General features: G+C 42.6%; 1 protein-coding gene across 1 annotated transcript in view; it reads left to right on the top strand.

The window, feature by feature from the left end:
- LOC138372388 (proteasome subunit beta type-7-like) overlaps nucleotides 1-11,542 on the top strand; it is a 42,818-nt gene extending 31,276 nt beyond the window's left edge. Inside the window, exons 5-6 of the mRNA XM_069337761.1 lie at nucleotides 656-807; nucleotides 11,102-11,542. Of these exons, the coding sequence (XP_069193862.1) occupies nucleotides 656-807; nucleotides 11,102-11,222 (273 nt within the window). The 3' untranslated portion in view covers nucleotides 11,223-11,542. The remainder of the gene's footprint in view (nucleotides 1-655; nucleotides 808-11,101) is intronic.
- The last annotated feature ends 9,095 nt before the right edge of the window (nucleotides 11,543-20,637 follow it).

Below are 20,637 nucleotides of genomic sequence, written 5' to 3'. Positions count from 1 at the left end.
CAGGTGGTTATAAACTGAACAAACAGAGAATTCCTGTGTTGTGCTGTGCTAATGCAGCTGGCATGCACAAATTGAAATTACTTGTGATGGCAAAAATCTCAGGGCTTTAAAGTCAGCTAGGTGCCACTATGATTTATAAGAACCAGTCAAGTGGGCGGATGTCTCTTAGTAATATTTGCCGAGTGGTTTAATAAGAACTTTGTTCCCGAGGAGAAGGAGCACCTGAAAAGTATTGGCCTCCCGCAAAACAGCAAAGTTGTGCTGCTGCTAGATAATAGTGCAATGCACCCATGAGGTGATGAGCTAGTAAATGGCAAAGTCATTGATATGTTCTTACCACCCAATACAACTTCACTGATCCAACCCATGGGTCAAGGGGATAATTAAAAACCTTAAGCACACTACAAGAGGATGTTTGCCTCTTAATAATAATAATAATGATAATAATAATAATGGTCATAATCAGGAACAATTGAGGACTTTTTTAAAGTCTTCACAATAAAGTCAGCTATCTGGACTATTGCTAGTGCAGTTTTTTGTCTTGCTGATAATTTTGCAATTTTTTTTTAGCTAAGAATCAATTTCATTTTGCTTAACCATATTTGTTTTATGGTAACTGGATCATCTGTGTTTACATTAAAATTTTTATCTTCAGCTGGATGATGCTAAGCAACTGGTGCGTGATGCCATAGCAGGTGGTGTATTCAATGACTTGGGCTCGGGTTCCAACATTGATTTGTGCGTGATCACAAAGGATGGTGCAACAATGATCCGGCCTTATGATGTTGCCAATGTGAAGGGTCAAAGGTGAGGAATTTTCTTTATGAAATATTTTGTTCACTAACAGATATAGTAATGTGTGTAGATCCTTCTTAGTGTATCCCTGTACTTACAGGAACACTATACTCTCATTTGCATGTTCCTTCTCAAACTTCCAACTTGTTTTCATTGTTCTTTTATATACTCTGTTCTGTTCATTCATATATTTATTTATTTTATTTCTAGTTAGTATTGGTAATCTGTTTTCACATTCAAACCATTTTACCATAAAATTTGTAATTTCAACTTTATTCTATTTGCTTCTCTCACATTTCTACTCATAAAACACTTGCACGGTCAGCTGAAAAAATACTATTCACTGCTGATATGGTAGACTTGCCTGTTCCGCTCGAGGGTGTGTTCCATTTGACCTAGAATCTTGCTGGAAAATAGCACGTGTTCCAAGACTAAGAATATTGTGACGAATATAAATCATGAAGAGTGTAGTTAAAGTTTATTAATTGCAGCACAATTTAATAAATTAATGTTTTTTGGTATTTTAAGGTTATTAACTGCAGTTTATCACAGTTTATTCTGGTGTAAAATTAACAATGGTTAGGGGCAAAATTTGGTGGAAGGCGTTCTGCAAGTAAGGAACAAAGGTGTTTGTGTTCTTTACAACACTTAACAGGGAGAACTATACAGCTGGTTTTATTAAGCTGATTGCTGGCGTGCAGTTGTGCTTAACACTTTCGCGAACGTAGGCATGCCAGTGAGTCCATTATTTTTCTCACGTGTGCGAGCCAGGGACGCAGGTCGTGTCCCCAGTTAAAATATGTTAAAATTCTAATTTTTATCTGATAATTCTGGGACTGGTTTCAAAATGAGCACCTTTAGATTGTGCACAATTTGATACCATAATGACGATGTAGCCTGACAATTGAGGTCAGAATACTTGAAAGATTATAAAAACTGTTTTTGCGTGCTCACGGGTAATGTTGGGCCGATTTTTTTTTGGCTTTTCTGTGGGGAGTCGTGCCGGGCTTTTGGATCTTATATGCGTATACCCTTGTAGAGAATTCTATTACAAACACAATGATACCAAAAGGAACGACATAGCACAAGAATTAAGGTGAGAAAACTGAAACGAGTATACACGTTTCAGTGTCGCTGTACGCTCGCCCGAAAAGTCTGAAGCATTTTGGGGAAGTCTGCGGTGCTCACTCGTCGAGTGCGAGAGTGTTAATTATCTGGAATGCTTGTAGTAGGCCTCCATCAGTCTCGGGAGACTATGAAGTTGCGCTCTGGTTGTCAATCTAGAGTGGCCTCTCCAGGGTGCAAAGTCAGGGCAGGATGATACTGGGTAGATGATGTTACCCATGCAGCAGGTCCCCCCCCCCCCCTTTCATTGGCGCCAAAAGGAAGAAACCTGCTGCAAAAGGGATGGAAAGGCAAATGCCAATACACTTGGTTCCAGCGCCATGGCAGGAACTGTCAGAACGAGGTTGAAGGCAACAACGAACTGCCCTAAGGGCTCCAACTCCGGAGTTTACTTCGAAATTTATAAAAGAAGGCACAGGAACTCTAAACCTGGAGACTGCCGTGTTCGTGTCCGAAGAAGAACCACCCCAGCAAGGGCTAGAATGATGACCCCAGCCTCCTGAAGTAGAGCTTAGGCTGCACAAGGCCCAGGAGGTGGATGTCCGAATCCCAGACTTACGGGTTCCAGAGAGTGATCGTCACAGCTCCCTTTTTCCTGAGGCCGGCTTCCTTCATGACCCAGCAGAAGGAAGAGTAATAATTACATACTAATATTCAGACTATTAATGCTTAATAGTGTGAATAACATATTTGAAAAGTTATGTACTTAATTTTTAACATCTACCTGTATAAAGATCTTTCGTAATTCTCATTTCTTTTCTCTGGGTTGATGCCTCTCTACCCAGTGGAATCAGGAAATAGGGTAATGATAATGTATGGAGTGTATGCAAGTCACAAAGTGATGTTTTAGGCTGAGCTGTGGAAGAGAGCAGGGATGAGAATGGAAACTTAAGAAGTCAGGTTTTGTTGATGCAGTCACCTTAACCCTTAAATTGCCCATCGCATCATATGATGCTTTGGAGAACTACGCAAGATTTAAATGGCCCGCGGATACACGGGGGGCCGTTTAACGGCCTCCGTGTATCCGCCACGCCTTCATCAGGGCTCTTGTAAACAGACGCCATTTAAAAAAAAAATCGTGGGCCAAATTCCCGGGTGTTAGGGGCCTCAGTATTGAGTGAGCTACCAAGCCTGATGCACGCAGCATGAGCTCACAGCACTGCTGTTCAGCTTGTGACCACAGCATCGCCTAAAAATGCCATAATATACTTGTTCATGCTATTATGTAGCGATGATGATATTACAGAAGACCCCTGACTGTGATAAAACTGACCAGGGTTCTGATAATAGCAGGATTGTGGTGATATTTAGCGCTGTGCTCCATGGAAGGAGGAATAATGCTGTTGGAGGGTAGGGTAGTGGCGTTGTCTTCTGACTGTGTGGCCAAATTTTATTGACTGCACTCACCATACCAGCTTAGTGGTTTGCTATGGTGAACACAAATGTAGATACTTGTATATAACGTGTGTATAGAGGGTATAAACAGCAAGAGGAGTAGGTTGGGAGCCGCCATTTTGGTGAGGGCGGTGGCGTCGTCTGCACAATTTATCATGTTGTTTACTGGTGACCACGATGGTCTTTGGGCACCATACCAGTTTACTTGTACAAGTATGGTGAATAAAACCAGTAGATATTTATATATAATGTGTGTATATAGAGTAATAGCATCACAAACAGTATTGTTGGAGGAGAAATATTAGTGTGTCTGGCCTTGAGGTCGGTAGCCATCTGCTGTGTGAGTAGCTACGTCTTTGTGCCTTTACTGACCATACAAGCTTAGATGTACAGTTATGGTGAACAAAACATGTAAATACTTATATATAACAACTGTATATAAAAGCAAAAACAGTATGGTGGGTGGAGAATGGTGGCAAGTCAGGTGAGTTGAGGTGAGGTGAGGGGAGTGGCAGCCAGTGGCGGGTTGCCACTGGCTGCCATTGCCACTGCCACTCGGCATACCAACTTAGTGGTTCGTTATGGTGAACACGAATGTAGATACTTATATATAGCGTCTGTATATAGTGAATAAAAGCCAAAACAGTATTGTGGGAGGAGAATGTGGGTGAGTCAGGTGACTTGAGGGAGGGAGGAAGTAGCAGCCAGTGGCAGGCTGCCACTGGCACTGCCACTCAGCATGCCAACTTAGTGGTTCGTTATTGTGAACACGAATGTAGATACTTATATATAACGTCTGTATAAAAGCAAAAGCAGTATGGTGGGAGGAGAATGTGGGCGAGTGAGGTGTTGAGGGAGTGAGTGGCTGGCTGGCTGGTACATGGCGGTCACTCCTCATTACTTTTTGACTCATAATAGCAACTTAGTGGTTCATTATGGTGAAGAAAACATGCAGATACTTATATATAACCTGTGTATATAGTGTAATAACCGACAAAGTATTTGTTCACTGTTTGATGAACATTATTGAATCAACAATATGCACACCATATTTTTAAGTACAGCGATGATTCACTCATTTTATTATATAAATATATCACACATAATATTACAGCAAAAAAAAAAAAACTACGAAAAATCAATCAGAGACATTGAAATAATTAGGTAATTATCTCTTTGTGGCAACTCCGGCCTGACAGCTGGCGAGCAACAGACCGTCTGGGTCTGGGACGCACGCTGAGTCGGCGCCTGTTTTTTGCCAGACTTCCCTGCCCTATAGAGGGCAATATATGTCACTTACAATTTTTTTATTATTTTTTCCATGATCAGTGAACACAAATTCACAAATTAACAGGTTAGGAAGAAAACAGATTTTTTTTTTTGTATGCGCCTGTGGGTGTCAAATGGTATATAGCTATGCGCCATTTAAGGGTTAATGCAGCCTTTGCTCCATTATTCAAACTATAAGTTATTTAAGGGGCCCGGTGATGGTGCACCAAAACTTCCTTAACCCTTAACATGCTCGGGGTCTAATATCCTGCCATCCCCACAGGCGCATGTCATTTTGAAAAAAAAAAAATTTTTTTCTTTCTAACCTGTTAATTTGTGTTCACTGATCACGGGAAAAATAATACAAAAATCGTAAGTGGCATATATTGCCCGCTATAGGGCGGGGAAGTCTGGCAAATTATAGGCGCTGACTCAGCGTGCGTCCCAGGCGGTCTGTTGCTCGCAAGCTGTCAGGCCAGAGTTGCCACAAAGAGATAATTACCGAATTATTTCAATGTCTCTGATTGATTTTTCATACTTTTTTTGCTGTAATATTATTCAATAGTGTGTAGTTTGATATATTTATATAATAAAATGAGTGAATCATTGCTGTACTCAAAAATATGGTGTGCATAATGTTGATTCAATTACGTTCATCAATCAATGAACAAATACTTTGTCGGTTATTACACTATAAGCACAGGTTATATATAAGTATTTGCATGTTTTGTTCACTATAACGAACCACTAAGTAGCTATTATGAGTCAAAAAGTAATGAGGAGTGACCGCCGTTTACCAGCCAGCCACTCCCGCCCTACCTCCAGTCATCTGACTCACCCTCATTCTCCTCCCACAATAATGTTTTTGCTATAATTCACTATATACAGACGTTATATATAAGTATCTACATGTTTTGTTCACCATAACTGTACATCTAAGCTTGTATGGTGAGTAAAGGCACAGAGATGTGGCTACTCACACAGTCAGCTGATCGGCGGCCGCCCTCAAGGTCAGACACACTAATATTTCTCCTCCAACAATACTGTGTGGTGTTATTACGCTATATATCTTATATACAGACGTTATATATAAGTATCTACATGTTTTGTTCACCATAACTGTACATCTAAGCTTGTATGGTGAGTAAAGGCACAGAGATGTGGCTACTCACACAGTCAGCTGATCGGCGGCCGCCCTCAAGGCCAGACGCACTAATATTTCTCCTCCAACAATACTGTGTGGTGTTATTACGCTATATACACACATTATATATAAATATCTACCCGTTTTATTCATCATACTTGTACAAATAAACTGGTATGGTGCCCAAAGACCATCGTGGTAACCAGTAAACAACACCGTCGTCTGCACGGTGGCGTCGTGCAGACGACGCCACCGCTCTCACCAAAATGGCGGCTCCAAACCTTCTCTTGCTGTTTATACCCTCTATACACACGTTATATATAAGTATCTACATTTGTGTTCACCATAGCGAACCACTAAGCTGGTATGCTGAGTGCAGTCAATAAAAGGTGGCCACACACAGTCAAAAGACATCGCCACCACCCTCCCTCCCACAGCATTACACCTCCTTCCATGGCGCACAGCGCTAAATATCACCACAATCCTGCTATTATCAGAACCCTGGTCAGTTTTATCACAGTCAGGGGTCTTCTGTAATAATATCATCGCTACATAATAGCATGAACAAGTATAATTTGGCATTTTTAGGCGATGCTGTGGTCACAAGCTGAACAGCAGTGCTGTTAGCTCATGCTGCGTGCGTCAGGCTTGGTTGCTCACTCAATACTGAGGCCAATAACACCCGGGAGTTTGGCCCACGATTTTTTTTAAAAATGGCGTCTGTTTACAAGAGCCCTGATGAAGGTGTGGTGAACCCCGTGTATCCGCGGGCTGTTTAAATCTTGCGTAGTACTCCAACACATCGTATGACGTGATGCGCAGTTTACTGGTACAACGTCCAGCACGTCATATGACGTGATGCGCACTTTAAGGGTTAATCACACTTAATTCTTTTGTGAATAATATCTTCATGGTAAATGCTCCAACTTTTGCTAATTGATCAACTTCATACCATGAACAGAAAAAGTTAAAAAAAGAAAAAGAAAAAATAAGAAATTCACAAATTGAAATTAGTGATAAAAATATTAAAATGTAACCAATTGTTATTTTCATTATGGTCTCAGAATGGCATATGACATTCATGTTCCTTGTAAAATATTGTTTGAGAGTATAGTTTACCGTAAAACATTTTTTCAATGTGGCCATCCAAATATGTGCAAAATTGAGACGAAAAAATGTATAACTCCAAATGTTATGGCTTTATGACTAAATGACAACAAGGACACCTAAGAACTAAGTCCTTTGCACATATGTAAAAATGGTGAGAATCGGTCAGAAATTGAATTTTTTAATAGGTTTCAAAGTTGAAATTCCTCTTTTAGAGATACAGTAATTGAAGTTGAAGTTACCGACAACGAATATGGTATTAGTCATTAATGAATTTTCTTGTATGTTTTATTAAACATTGCTTGGCATTCGTACTTAAATATGTGAAAGTTGTAGGCCAATATGTGTTGAAATGAAGTCAAGAAAAAATAACCCACCAAAAACACCAAATATAGAGATACGTTAGGGATAACCTTAAGGATACCTTGAAATGGTTTCAGGGCTTAGCGTCCCCCGTGGCCCAGTCCTCCTCGTTGCTGGACTGGTCAACCAAGCTGTAGGACGCAGCTGCTCGTAGCCTGATGTATGAGTCACTGCCTGGTTGATCAGTAAAAAACGTGTATTATTGCAGTAACTTTATTGCTCATATGTAAGTGATAAGGCCCTCATTCTCATTCAAGAATACAACCTAACTAGACAAAGAGAATAGTGTTTGAAATCTGAAAATAAATAAGTCACAACGTGTGTCACCTGTGGCCGATTAACATGTTGACCAATTTTGTTCCAACTTCACATGCTTAGTGCCAGATATGCATTCTCCGCGACATAGAAGTGACAACAAAATCCGCATAGAAACAAAAAGAGAAAAAAAAAAGTTCTGTACTTTTTGTACAATTGGACATAAGAAATATTGCCAATGCATTTATGTGATGATAAAATAAAATAAAATGTGATAAAATAGAGCATAATAACATACTAACTCATTATTATGTGTGAAATCTGGCCCTCCAGGTGGCATCAGCTGCATGTCAACTTTGTAGACCCTCATTACTACTATAGTTCTTTTCTTCTTTGTGCATCAGATAGGTGCTTGCATCTCTTTATCCCTGATTGCCAATAAATAGGTGGTGTTATCATTATTATGAGTACTGGTTCCCGCCTGTGGCGCGCGCATTTATTTTAAAAAAATTGTAAAAAATTTATTCCTTAACACTTTCGCGCTTTAGATTAGAGATAACTCGTCGCTGTTTTTTCTTACGATTCCACATAACAGCCTACTTTTCTCGTCCATCGAAAAAATATTTCTATAAATTCCATTTTTTAACCGAAATGGATGGGGATACTTTTGTTTTGTAGAGAATTTATTTGCGAATCTTTTTGTACCAGAATGAATATTATATCACAAACTTCTATGAGTAAAAAAAAAAATACACAAAGTATGTTTGGGGGTGTGGCGAGCGTGTGGCAGTGGGTTCCCTTTAGCCGTTGATATATCCAATACGTGGGAAATATTTGTATGTGTTATGTATATGTCTGTGTAGGGAATTTTACTGCGATCACTGTCATACAAATTATAAAATGTTTCAACAAGTATAAACATGACAAACATCAAACGAACGAAAACAATGCGTTCGTTTCTGCCGCGAACGCATACTGAGCGACGTGGTTCTATATTTGGCGCTTCTCTTACACATGCTTTGTACAAATGTTATACAGTTCATCTTATAGAAAATTTTATTGCGAACACATTGGTATAAAAAAGAAATACATACATAGAAAAGTAGGGTCAGGAAACGTATAAACTTTCCAAGCACGATTTCCCCACTGTGTTTTCGCCAGTGCGCTCGCGGCTAACTACTCTCCACTTCACACACTCTTGCGGGTGGGCAATTACCATATTAAACATTCATATGCATATGTCCGTGTAGAGAATTTTATTGTGATTCCAATGATACCAAAATTAGCGATGTAGGACAACTGTAGGCTTCGCAACCATTAAGAGAGTGGAAACATTTTGTTGCTGTTTGGCGCTCTCGGCGAGTGATCTGCATAGTTTTTTATTTGGTGTTGATACTCCTTAAGCTTGGGCGGCATTTTATAGGTATGCTCTTATAGACAATTTCATTGCGAACACAGTGATACCAAATTTAAATACGGGCGCCTTCAATTATTGTCAGGACAGTCAAAAGAGTGTACACTTTTTCGGTCTTACCGCGTAGGCGCGCGAAGTGCCGAAAGCATCTGGGGTATTGTTTTTTTTTGAGCGCCGAGAGCGCGAAAGTGTTAACATGTGGAGATGAAATTTTCACGACGCTGATGCCAAATAATGGGGGATTTATTTAGAATTTTTTACTATATTTCATATTTGGAAAATCTCCTCCATCACCGGGCCCCTTAACCCTTAACATGCTAGGGGTATAATATCCTTTCTTCCCCACAGGCACATGTAATTTTGAAAAAAACAAAAATTATTTGTTCTTCTTAACCTGTTAATTTGTGTTCACTGATCATGGGAAAAATAATAATAAAATCGTAAGTGGCATATATTGGCCGCTATAGGGCGGGGAAGTGTGGCAAAAAATAGGCGCTGACTGAGTGTGCGTCCCAGGCGGTCTGTTGCTCGCCAGCTGTCAGGCCAGAGTTGCCACAAAGAGATAATTACCTAATTATTTCAATGTCTCTTGATTGATTTTTCATAGTTTTTTTTGCTGTAATATTATTCAATACTGTGTAGTTTGATATATTTATATAATAAAATGAGTGAATCATCGCTGTACTCAAAAATATGGTGTGCATATTGTTGATTCAATTCTGTTCATCAATCAGTGAACAAATACTTTGTCGGTTATTACACTACTGTATATACACAGGTTATGTATAAGTATCTGCATGTTTTGTTCACCATAATGAACCACTAAGTAGCTATTATGAGTCAAAAAGTAACGAGGAGTGACCGCCGTGTACCAGCCAGCCACTCACACCCTCCCTCAAGTCATCTGACTCGCCCACATTCTCCACCCACCATACTGTTTTTGCTTTTATATACAGACGTTATATATAAGTATTTACATGTTTTGTTCATCATAACTGTACATCTAAGCTTGTATGGTGGGTAAAGGCACAAAGACGTAGGACCTCACACAGTCAGCTGATGGCTGCCGCCCTCAAGACCAGACGCACTAATATTTCTACTCCAACAATACTGTTTGTGGTGTTATTACGCCATATACACACATTATATATAAATATCTACCTGTTTTATTCACCATACTTGTACAAGTAAACTGGTATGGTGCCCAAAGACCATCGTGGTAACCAGTAAACAACACCGTCGTCTGCATGGGTGGCGTCGTACAGACGACGCCACCACCCTCACCAAAATGGCGGCTCCCAACCTTCTCCTCTTGCTGTTTATACCCTCTATACACACGTTATATATAAGTATCTACATTTGTGTTCACCATAGCGAACCACTAAGCTGGAATGGTGAGTGCAGTCAATAAAAGGTGGCCATACATAGTCAGAAGACAACGCCACTACCCTCCCCTCCCACAGCATTACTCCTCCCTCCATGGAGCACAGCGCTAAATATCGCCACAATCCTGCTATTATCAGAACCCTGGTCAGTTTTATCACAGTCAGGGGTCTTCTGTAATAATATCATTGCTACATAATAGCATGAACAAGTATATTATGGCATTTTTAAGCGATGCTGTGGTTACAAGCTGAACAGCAGTGCTGTTAGCTCATGCTACGTGCGTCAGGCTTGGTTGCTCACCCAATACTGAGGGCCCTAACATCCGGGAGTTTGGCCCACGATTTTTAAAAAAAATGGCGTCTGTTTACAAGAGCCCTGATGAAGGTGTGGTGAACCCCGTGTATCCGCGGGCCGTTTAAATCTTGCGTAGTACTCCAACACGTCACATGACGTGATGCGCAGTTGACTGGAACAATGTCTACCATGTCATATGACGTGATGCGCACTTTAAGGGTTAAAGATATTTAGGAAGGGGCTGGGACCTCAACCTTATGAAAGTTGGAAAAAGGGTAATGATAGGATAGATACTCTGCAGTTGCATGAAGGGTTACATCAGGGAATGGTACAATTTATTGACATCATGACTGTAAACAGATGGGGCAGGGCAAAAATTGTAGTAATTTTTATATCATTATATATATGAAAAAAAAGTGTTGATGTATGGTGTATTACTTGATATGTATAAATTCCCATTTTGGAAATTTCCTTGTTATTGAATTTTCTTGTTTCAACTTGTATTAAATCATAATTATAAAAGATAAGATTACTTTTGTTTAATTTACTTGCAGGCAAGGCAAGTATGAATACAAACGTGGTACAACAGAGGTCCTGACTACCACAGTTCGACCCATTCAGATTGTGTCAGAAACAGTAAAAAAAGTTGTAGTGGAAGACATGGACACTGCTTAATTGTTGTATTTAGGTTTTCTTACATGTATGTAATAGTATGTGTACCACATAGTTAATTTTCGTGAAATATATACTGTATAGTTAACTGATGCACATGGCTATAAAGTTATCATTTACGTAAGTAAAGATGAGAAAAATGTAATTCATTAACTTTTGTTTCTTTTGAAAACTTAAATTGTTATGTCTTAACCTCTGGGGGGGGGGTGTTATCAGCACTGTCACTAATGAAAAAAATTATTATTTATGGTATGTCAACTATAGCATGTAGTGTATGTCATTTGATAAAGTATGTTTATTTAATAAAACATGCAAGACAGGAATTTGAGGCATTTTTATTTCACATTTCTGATTTGGATTCCCATAACCCATTAATTAAAATAAAAACAAGAATTAACATTTATACATTTATTTAAAATAAAGTCTTCTATATTGATAATTAGAATTTGATCATTTTCACTCACGTTAGTAAGTGCTACTATAACCAACTAGTTGCCCTTCATATTTTTGAGTTGTGTAAAAGCCAGGTGAACACCTTCAGATTGAAGCCAAGGCTGGCTTGTAGTGTTCTGTGGAATAATTGAAGACCTGTGTGGTTAAGTGGCTAAGTTTACTTATATTTATTTCTAGTGAATGGACTCTATGAAAATTTGTTGTTAAATTTGAATGGAATCTTCAACTTTCCTAACGAACAAAATTCAGTGTACTCACCTAATTGTGCTTGCGGGAGTTGAGCTCTGGCTCTTAGGTCCCGCCTCTCAACCGTCAATCAACAGGTGTACAGGTTCCTGAGCCTATTGGGCTCTTATCGTATCTACACTTGAAACTGTGTATGGAGTCAGCCTCCACCACATCACTTCCTAATGCATTCCATTTGTCAACCACTCTGACGCTAAAAAAGTTCTTTCTAATATCTGTGACTCATTTGGGCATTCAGTTTCCACCTGTAATTACCTAAGTGTAGTTACAGGATGAGAGCTACGCTCGTGGTGTCCCGTCTTTGAAACTACTGATGGTCTTGGCCTCCACCACCTTCTCACCTAACTTGTTCCAACCGTCTACCACTCTTGTTTGCGAAAGTGAATTTTCTTATATTTCTTCGGCATCTGTGTTTAGCTAGTTTATATTTATGCCCTCTTGTTCTTGAAGTTCCAGGTCTCAGGAAATCTTCCCTGTCGATTTTATCAATTCCTATTACTATTTTGTATGTAGTGATCATATCACCTCTTTTTCTTCTGTCTTCCAGTTTTGGCATATTTAATGCCTCTAACCTCTCCTCGTAGCTCTTGCCCTTCAGTTCTGGGAGCCACTTAGTAGCATGTCTTTGCACCTTTTCCAGTTTGTTGATGTGCTTCTTAAGATATGGGCACCACACAACTGCTGCATATTCTAGCTTTGGCCTAACAAAAGTCATGAACAATTTTTTTAGTACATAGCCATCCATGTATTTAAAAGCAATTTTAAGTTAGAAAGTATGGCATAGGCTCCTCGCACAATATTCTTTGTGGTCCTCAGGTGATAGTTTTCTATCTAGAACCACCCCTAGATCTCTTTCTCTATCAGAATTCTTTAAAGATTTCTCACATAATATATAGGTTCTGTGGGGGTCTATGTTCTCCTGTTCCACATTCCATAACATGGCATTTATTAACATTAAATTCCATTTGCAAAGTGGTGCTCCATATACAGTACTAGTACTTATTTTGTCCAGGTCATCTTGAAGGGCATGATAATCATCTAAGTTTCTTTTTCCTTCCTATTATCTTACCATCATCAGCAAACATGTTCATATAATTCTGTATACCAACTGGTAGATCATTTATGTAGACAATAAACATCAGTGGTGCAAGAACTGAACCCTGTGGTACTCCACTTGTGACATTTCTCCAGTCCAATACATTGCCTCTGATCACTGCCCTCATTTTTCTATCAGTCAGAAAATGTTTCATCCATGTTAGAAGCTTACCTGTCACTCCTCCAATATTTTCCAGTTTCCAGAACAACCTCTTATGTGGAACTCTGTCGAAAGCCTTTTTTAGGTCCAGATAGATGCAGTCAACCCAACCATCTCTTTCCTGTAATATCTCTCTTGCTCTATCATAGAAACTGAGTAAATTCGATACACAGGATCTTCCAGATCGAAAACCATACTGTCTGTCTGATATTATATCATTTCTCTCCAGGTGTTCTACCCATTTAGTTTTAATTATTTTTTCCAATATTTTGACTATTACACTTGTCAATGATACAGGTCTATAATTAAGGGGGTCTTCCCTGCTTCCACTTTTGTAGATTGGAACTATGTTAGCCTTTTTCCACACATCAGCTACAACTCCTGTAAACAGGGATGCCTGAAAAATCTGTTGAAGAGGAATGCTGAGCTCGGGTGCACATTCTCTCAGAACCCATGGTGAAACTCCATATGGACCAACTGCCTTGCTCTTATTTAGCTCCTTGAGCATTTTTTCCACTTCGTCTCTAGACACCTCTATGTGCTCTATGTTGTTGTCTGGAATTCTTATTGTATCTGGTTCCCTGAAGATTTCATTTTGTACAAACACACTTTGGAACTTTTCGTTTAATGTTTCACACATTTCCTTTTCATTTTCCGTGAATCTATTTCCCATTTTCAACCGCTGTATATCATCCTTTACCTGCAATTTGTTGTTTATGAATTTATAGAATAAACCTGGTTCTGTTTTACATTTGTCTGCAATCCCTTTTTCAAAATTTCTTTCTGCCTCTCTCCTCACTGCCGTGTAGTTGTTTCTCGCATCTTTGTATCGCTGGTATGTTTGGGGGTTTGGCCTCTTCCTGTATTGATTCCATTTTTGTGTCTTTTGGTCTCTGGCCCTGTCTCACTTTCTGTTGAACCAATCCTGTTTCCTAGTTCTGCTTCTCTGTTTTGGTATAAATTTTTTTGTGCCTTTATCATATATTTCACAAAACTTGACATACATCCCATTCACTTCCTTGCCTAGCAACAAGTCTGTCCAATTATACCCACTAAAAAAATTTCTAAGGTTGCTATAATGTCCTCTCCTAAAGTCAGGTTTTTCAATTGCATCAACCTTCATATTTTCTTCCAGATTATAACGCATTGCATACTTTATTCCCAAAAAGACATGGTCACTTTTACCCAAGGGAGGAAGGTACTGAATGTCAAATATTTCTTCCTCCTTCCTGGTAAATATCAAATCTAGCATGGAGGGAACGTTCCCTTCCCTCATCCTCGTAGCTTGTTTAACATGTTGATACAAGAATGTTTCCAGGATGAGGTCTACAAATTTACAGGTCCAGAAATCTTCTGTTTTAGCTTCATATGCTTCCCAGTCTATGGCTTTCAAGTTGACGTCGCCGACTATCAACAGTCGTGAACTATCGTTATCCGCTCTCGCTATGATCTCTCTCATTATTATTATAAGACCTTCTCTTTTACTATCTAGCTCCCCCTTTGACCATGTGCTGCTTAGTGGTGGACTGTATGCATTTATGATCATTAGTTTATCATCCTCATGGCAGATCTCTAGTGCTATTATGTCAACTTCTTGTGGATTGGCAGTCATTATTTCGTTCACCTATAGGTGTTCTTTCACCAGCAAAGCAACGCCACCGCCTTTCTTAATTTTTCTGTCCCGTCTCCAAATTGAGTAGCCCCTTGGGAATATGACTTCATTTAAAATAATATCTTCAAGTTTTGTCTCCGTGAGTGCAACTATGTCTGGTGTCTGCAGCTGTATTACATCACTTAACTCCAGTATCTTCGATCTTACTCCATCTATGTTGGTGTATGCAATCTTCAGGAACTTGTTCCCCCTCTTCTTATTTTTCTCTCCCCCTCTCTCTAATGATTTTGTTGGTTTGCCTTTATGTACCACTTTACTGGTCTGCCTACCCCTATCACTTTGTAGAAAAAAGAATTGATTTCTTCTTCATTCCTGCTCTCATTTAAACGTTTTGCCTCGGCGAAGTTCAGTTTCAGCTTCTCTCTATCTTCTTTTGAAAGATCTCGTCTTAACGACCACCCTTTCCCATCCTCATCACTTTGTAATTTTCTAGCATTCCTTAGTACTTCTTCCATCTGTTTGGCACCATTTAGGGTGATCCTCAAAGGTCGATCTTTCCCTTTTACATATCTGCTTATTCTCCTGTAGTCGCACACATTCTCTATGGTTGTAAGACCTTCTACGAGGCCAACAATTTTATCTACTACTTTAGCTTCTTCTACAGCTCTTTCTGACCTAGATGTTATCTCCTTTCCTTTGCAGCCAAAAATGATCAGGGACTTACTCCGATCAACTGTGTTTTGCACCAACTTCGGGTTAGATGCCAATTCTTTTCTCACTTCCAGCCTAATGTTTGTTTTATCTTGGTTGCTGCAGTGTTTGACTTCTTTTACTGCTTCTTCTATTTTTTCCTTCTCCTTGGCCACTTGTGCATAGGTGAGTTGCATATCTTTCTTGCACTGTTCTATTCTCTGTGTAACTTCCTCCATCTGTGCTGACAAAGACTGTTTCTCCTGTCGAAATTCCTTACCTAACCTATTGTAGTCATTTATGTTTAAATTTAAATTTTAAATTTTCGCAGCTGGCGGTAAAAAATCGCGATTTTCGCCGCTCCCGGCCAAAAATAGCGCGATTTTTGCCGCTAGCGGCCAAAAATCGGGCTATTTTTGCCGCTAACGGCCGAAAACCGCGCTATTTTGCGCAAAAACCATGCGATTCTTGCAGCTGGCGGGCAAAAATCCCGATTTTCGCCGCTACCGGCCAAAAATAGCGCGATTTTTGCCGCTACCGGCCAAAAACCGCTCAATTTTCGCCGCTACCGGCCAAAAACCATGCGATTTTCGCAGCTGGCGGGCAAAAATCGCGATTTTCGCCGCTACCGGCCAAAAATAGCGCGATTTTCGCCCCTACCGGCCAAAAACCGCGCAATTTTCGCCGCTACTGGCCAAAAACCAAGCGATTTTCGCAGCTGGCGGGGAAAAAATCGCGATTTTCGCCGCTACCGGCCAAAAATAGCGCGATTTTTGCCGCTAGCGGCCAAAAACCGCGCGATTTTTGTCGCTACAAGCCAAAAACCTAGCGATTTTCGCAGCTGGCGGGGAAAAATCGCGATTTTCGCCGCTACCGGCCAAAAATAGCGCGATTTTCGCCGCTACTGGCCAAAAACCGCGCGATTTTCGCCGCTACCGACCAAAAACCATGCGATTTTCGCAGCTGGCGGGCAAAAATCGCGATTTTCGCCGCTACCGGCCAAAAATAGCTCGATTTTCGCCGCTACCGGCCAAAAATAGCGCGATTTTCGCCGCTACCGGCCAAAAATAGCGCGATTTTCGCCGCAAGCGGCCAAAAAACGGCCGATTTTTGCCGCTAGCGGCCAAAAGTCGGGCGATTTATGCCGCTAACGGCCGAAAACCATGCTATTTTGCGCAAAACCCATGCGGTTTTTGCAGCTGGTGGGCAAAAATCGCAATTTTCGCCGCTACCGGCCAAAAATAGCGCGATTTTCGCCGCTACCGGCCAAAAACCATGCGATTTTCGCAGCTGGCGGGCAAAAATCGCGATTTTCGCCGCTACCGGCCAAAAATAGCGCGATTTTTGCCGCTAGCGGCCAAAAATCGGGCTATTTTTGCCGCTAACGGCCGAAAACCGCGCTATTTTGCGCAAAAACCATGCGATTCTTGCAGCTGGCGGGCAAAAATCGCGATTTTCGCCGCTACCGGCCAAAAATAGCGCGATTTTCGCCCCTACCGGCCAAAAACCGCGCAATTTTCGCCGCTACTGGCCAAAAACCAAGCGATTTTCGCAGCTGGCGGGGAAAAATCGCGATTTTCGCCGCTACTGGCCAAAAATAGCGCGATTTTCGCCGCTACCGGCCAAAAACCACGCGATTTTCGCCGCTACCGACCAAAAACCATGCGATTTTCGCAGCTGGCGGGCAAAAATCGCGATTTTCGCCGCTACCGGCCAAAAATAGCGCGATTTTCGCCGCTACCGGCCAAAAATAGCGCGATTTTCGCCGCAAGCGGCCAAAAAACGGCCGATTTTTGCCGCTAGCGGCCAAAAGTCGGGCGATTTATGCCGCTAACGGCCGAAAACCACGCTATTTTGCGCAAAACCCATGCGGTTTTTGCAGCTGGTGGGCAAAAATCGCAATTTTCGCCGCTACCGGCCAAAAATAGCGCGATTTTCGCCGCTACCGGCCAAAAACCGCGCGATTTTTGCCGCTACTGGCAAAAAACCAAGCGATTTTCGCAGCTGGCGGGGAAAAATCGCGATTTTCGCCGCTACCGGCAAAAAATAGCGCGATTTTCGCCGCTAGCGGCCAAAAACCGCGCGATTTTCGCTTATACCGACCAAAAACCATGCGATTTTCGCAGCTGGCGGGCAAAAATCGCGATTTTTGCCGCTACCGGCCAAAAATAGCGCGATTTTCGCCGCTACTATCCAAAAACCGCTCGATTTTCGCCGCTACCGGCCAAAAACCATGCGATTTTCGCAGCTGGCGGGCAAAAATCGCGATTTTCGCCGCTACCGGCCAAAAATAGCGCGATTTTTGCCGCTAGCGGCCAAAAATCGGGCTATTTTTGCCGATAATGGCCGAAAACCGCGCTATTTTGCGCAAAAACCATGCGATTCTTGCAGCTGGCGAGCAAAAATCCCGATTTTCGCCGCTACCGGCCAAAAATAGCGCGATTTTCGCCGCTACCGGCCAAAAACCGCTCGATTTTCGCCGCTACCGGCCAAAGACCATGCGATTTTCGCAGCTGGCGGGCAAAAATCGCGACTTTCGCCGCTATCGGCCAAGAATAGCTCGATTTTTGCCGCTAGCGGCCAAAAATCGGGCTATTTTTGCCGCTAACGGCCGAAAACCGCGCTATTTTGCGCAAAAACCATGCAATTCTTGCAGCTGGCGGGCAAAAATCGCGATTTTCGCCGCTACCGGCCAAAAATAGCGCGATTTTCGCCCCTACCGGCCAAAAACCGCGCAATTTTCGCCGCTACTGGCCAAAAACCAAGCGATTTTCGCAGCTGGCGGGGAAAAATCGCGATTTTCGCCGCTACCGGCCAAAAATAGCGCGATTTTCGCCGCTACCGGCCAAAAACCGCGCGATTTTCGCCGCTACCGACCAAAAACCATGCGATTTTCGCAGCTGGCGGGCAAAAATCGCGATTTTCGCCGCTACCGGCCAAAAATAGCGCGATTTTTGCCGCTAGCGGCCAAAAATCGGGCTATTTTTGCCGCTAACGGCCGAAAACCGCGCTATTTTGCGCAAAAACAATGCGATTTTCGCAGCTGGGGGACAAAAATCGCGATTTTCGCCGCTACCGGCCAAAAATAGCGCAATTTTCGCCGCTACTATCCAAAAACCGCTCGATTTTCGCCGCTACTGGCCAAAAACCATGCGATTTTCGCCGCTGGCGGGAAAAAATCGCTATTTTCGCCGCAACCGGCCAAAAACCGCTCGATTTTCGGCGTTATTGGCCAAAAACCATGCGATTTTCGCAGCTGGCGTGAAAAAATCGCGATTTTCGCCGCTACCGGCCAAAAATAGCGCGATTTTTGCCGCTAGCGGCCAAAAATCGGGCTATTTTTGCCGCTAACGGCCGAAAACCGCGCTATTTTGCGCAAAAACCATGCGATTCTTGCAGCTGGCGGGCAAAAATCCCGATTTTCGCCGCTACCGGCCAAAAATAGCGCGATTTTCGCCGCTACCGGCCAAAAACCGCTCGATTTTCGACGCTACCGGCCAAAAACCATGCGATTTTCGCAGCTGGCGGGCAAAAATCGCGATTTTCGCCGCTACCGGCCAAAAATAGCGCGATTTTCGCAGCAAGCGGCCAAAAAACGGCCGATTTTTGCCACTAGCGGCCAAAAGTCGGGCGATTTATGCCGCTAACGGCCGAAAACCACGCTATTTTGCGCAAAAACCATGCGATTTTCGCAGCTGGCAGGCAAAAATCGCGATTTTCGCCGCTACCGGCCAAAAATAGCGCGATTTTCGCCGCTACTATCCAAAAACCGCTCGATTTTCGCCGCTACTGGCCAAAAACCATGCGATTTTCGCCGCTGGCGGGAAAAAATCGCTATTTTCGCCGCAACCGGCCAAAAACCGCTCGATTTTCGCCGTTATTGGCCAAAAACCATGCGATTTTCGCAGCTGGCGTGAAAAAATCGCGATTTTCGCCGCTACCGGCCAAAAATAGCGCGATTTTTGCCGCTAGCGGCCAAAAATCGGGCTATTTTTGCCGCTAACGGCCGAAAACCGCGCTATTTTGCGCAAAAACCATGCAATTCTTGCAGCTGGCGGGCAAAAATCCCGATTTTCGCCGCTACCGGCCAAAAATAGCGCGATTTTCGCCGCTACCGGCCAAAAACCGCTCGATTTTCGCCGCTACCGGCCAAAAACCATGCGATTTTCGCAGCTGGCGGGCAAAAATCGCGATTTTCGCCGCTACCGGCCAAAAATAGCGCGATTTTCGCCGCAAGCGGCCAAAAAACGGCCGATTTTTGCCACTAGCGGCCAAAAGTCGGGCGATTTATGCCGCTAACGGCCGAAAACCACGCTATTTTGCGCAAAAACCATGCGATTTTCGCAGCTGGCGGGCAAAAATCGCGATTTTCGCCGCTACCGGCCAAAAATAGCGCGATTTTCGCCGCTACTATCCAAAAACCGCTCGATTTTCGCCGCTACCGGCCAAAAACCATGCGATTTTCGCAGCTGGCGGGCAAAAATCGCGATTTTCGCCGCTACCGGCCAAAAATAGCGCGATTTTCGCCCCTACCGGCCAAAAACCGCGCAATTTTCGCCGCTACTGGCCAAAAACCAAGCGATTTTCGCAGCTGGCGGGGAAAAATCGCGATTTTCGCCGCTACTGGCCAAAAATAGCGCGATTTTCGCCGCTACCGGCCAAAATCCGCGCGATTTTCGTCGCTACCGACCAAAAACCATGCGATTTTCGCAGCTGGCGGGCAAAAATCGCGATTTTCGCCGCTACCGGCCAAAAATAGCGCGATTTTTGCCGCTAGCGGCCAAAAATCGGCCTATTTTTGCCGCTAACGGCCGATAATCGCGCTATTTTGCGCAAAAACAATGCGATTTTCGCAGCTGGCGGACAAAAATCGCGATTTTCGCCGCTACCGGCCAAAAATAGCGCGATTTTCGGCGCTACCGGCCAAAAACAGCTCGATTTTCGCCGCTACCGGCCAAAAACCATGCGATTTTCGCAGCTGGAGGGCAAAAATCGCGATTTTCGCCGATACCAGCCAAAAATAGCGCGATTTTCGCCGCTACCGGCCAAAAACCGCGCGATTTTCGCCGCTACCGACCAAAAACCATGCGATTTTCGCAGCTGGCGGGCAAAAATCGCGATTTTCGTCGCTACCGGCCAAAAATAGCGCGATTTTCGCCGCT

The sequence above is a fragment of the Procambarus clarkii genome, chromosome 38, assembly GCF_040958095.1.
Source record: "Procambarus clarkii isolate CNS0578487 chromosome 38, FALCON_Pclarkii_2.0, whole genome shotgun sequence".
Lineage (NCBI taxonomy): Eukaryota > Metazoa > Arthropoda > Malacostraca > Decapoda > Cambaridae > Procambarus > Procambarus clarkii.
Note: the sequence above shows the minus strand (reverse complement) of the source record. Positions and strands in the feature narration are given on the sequence as shown.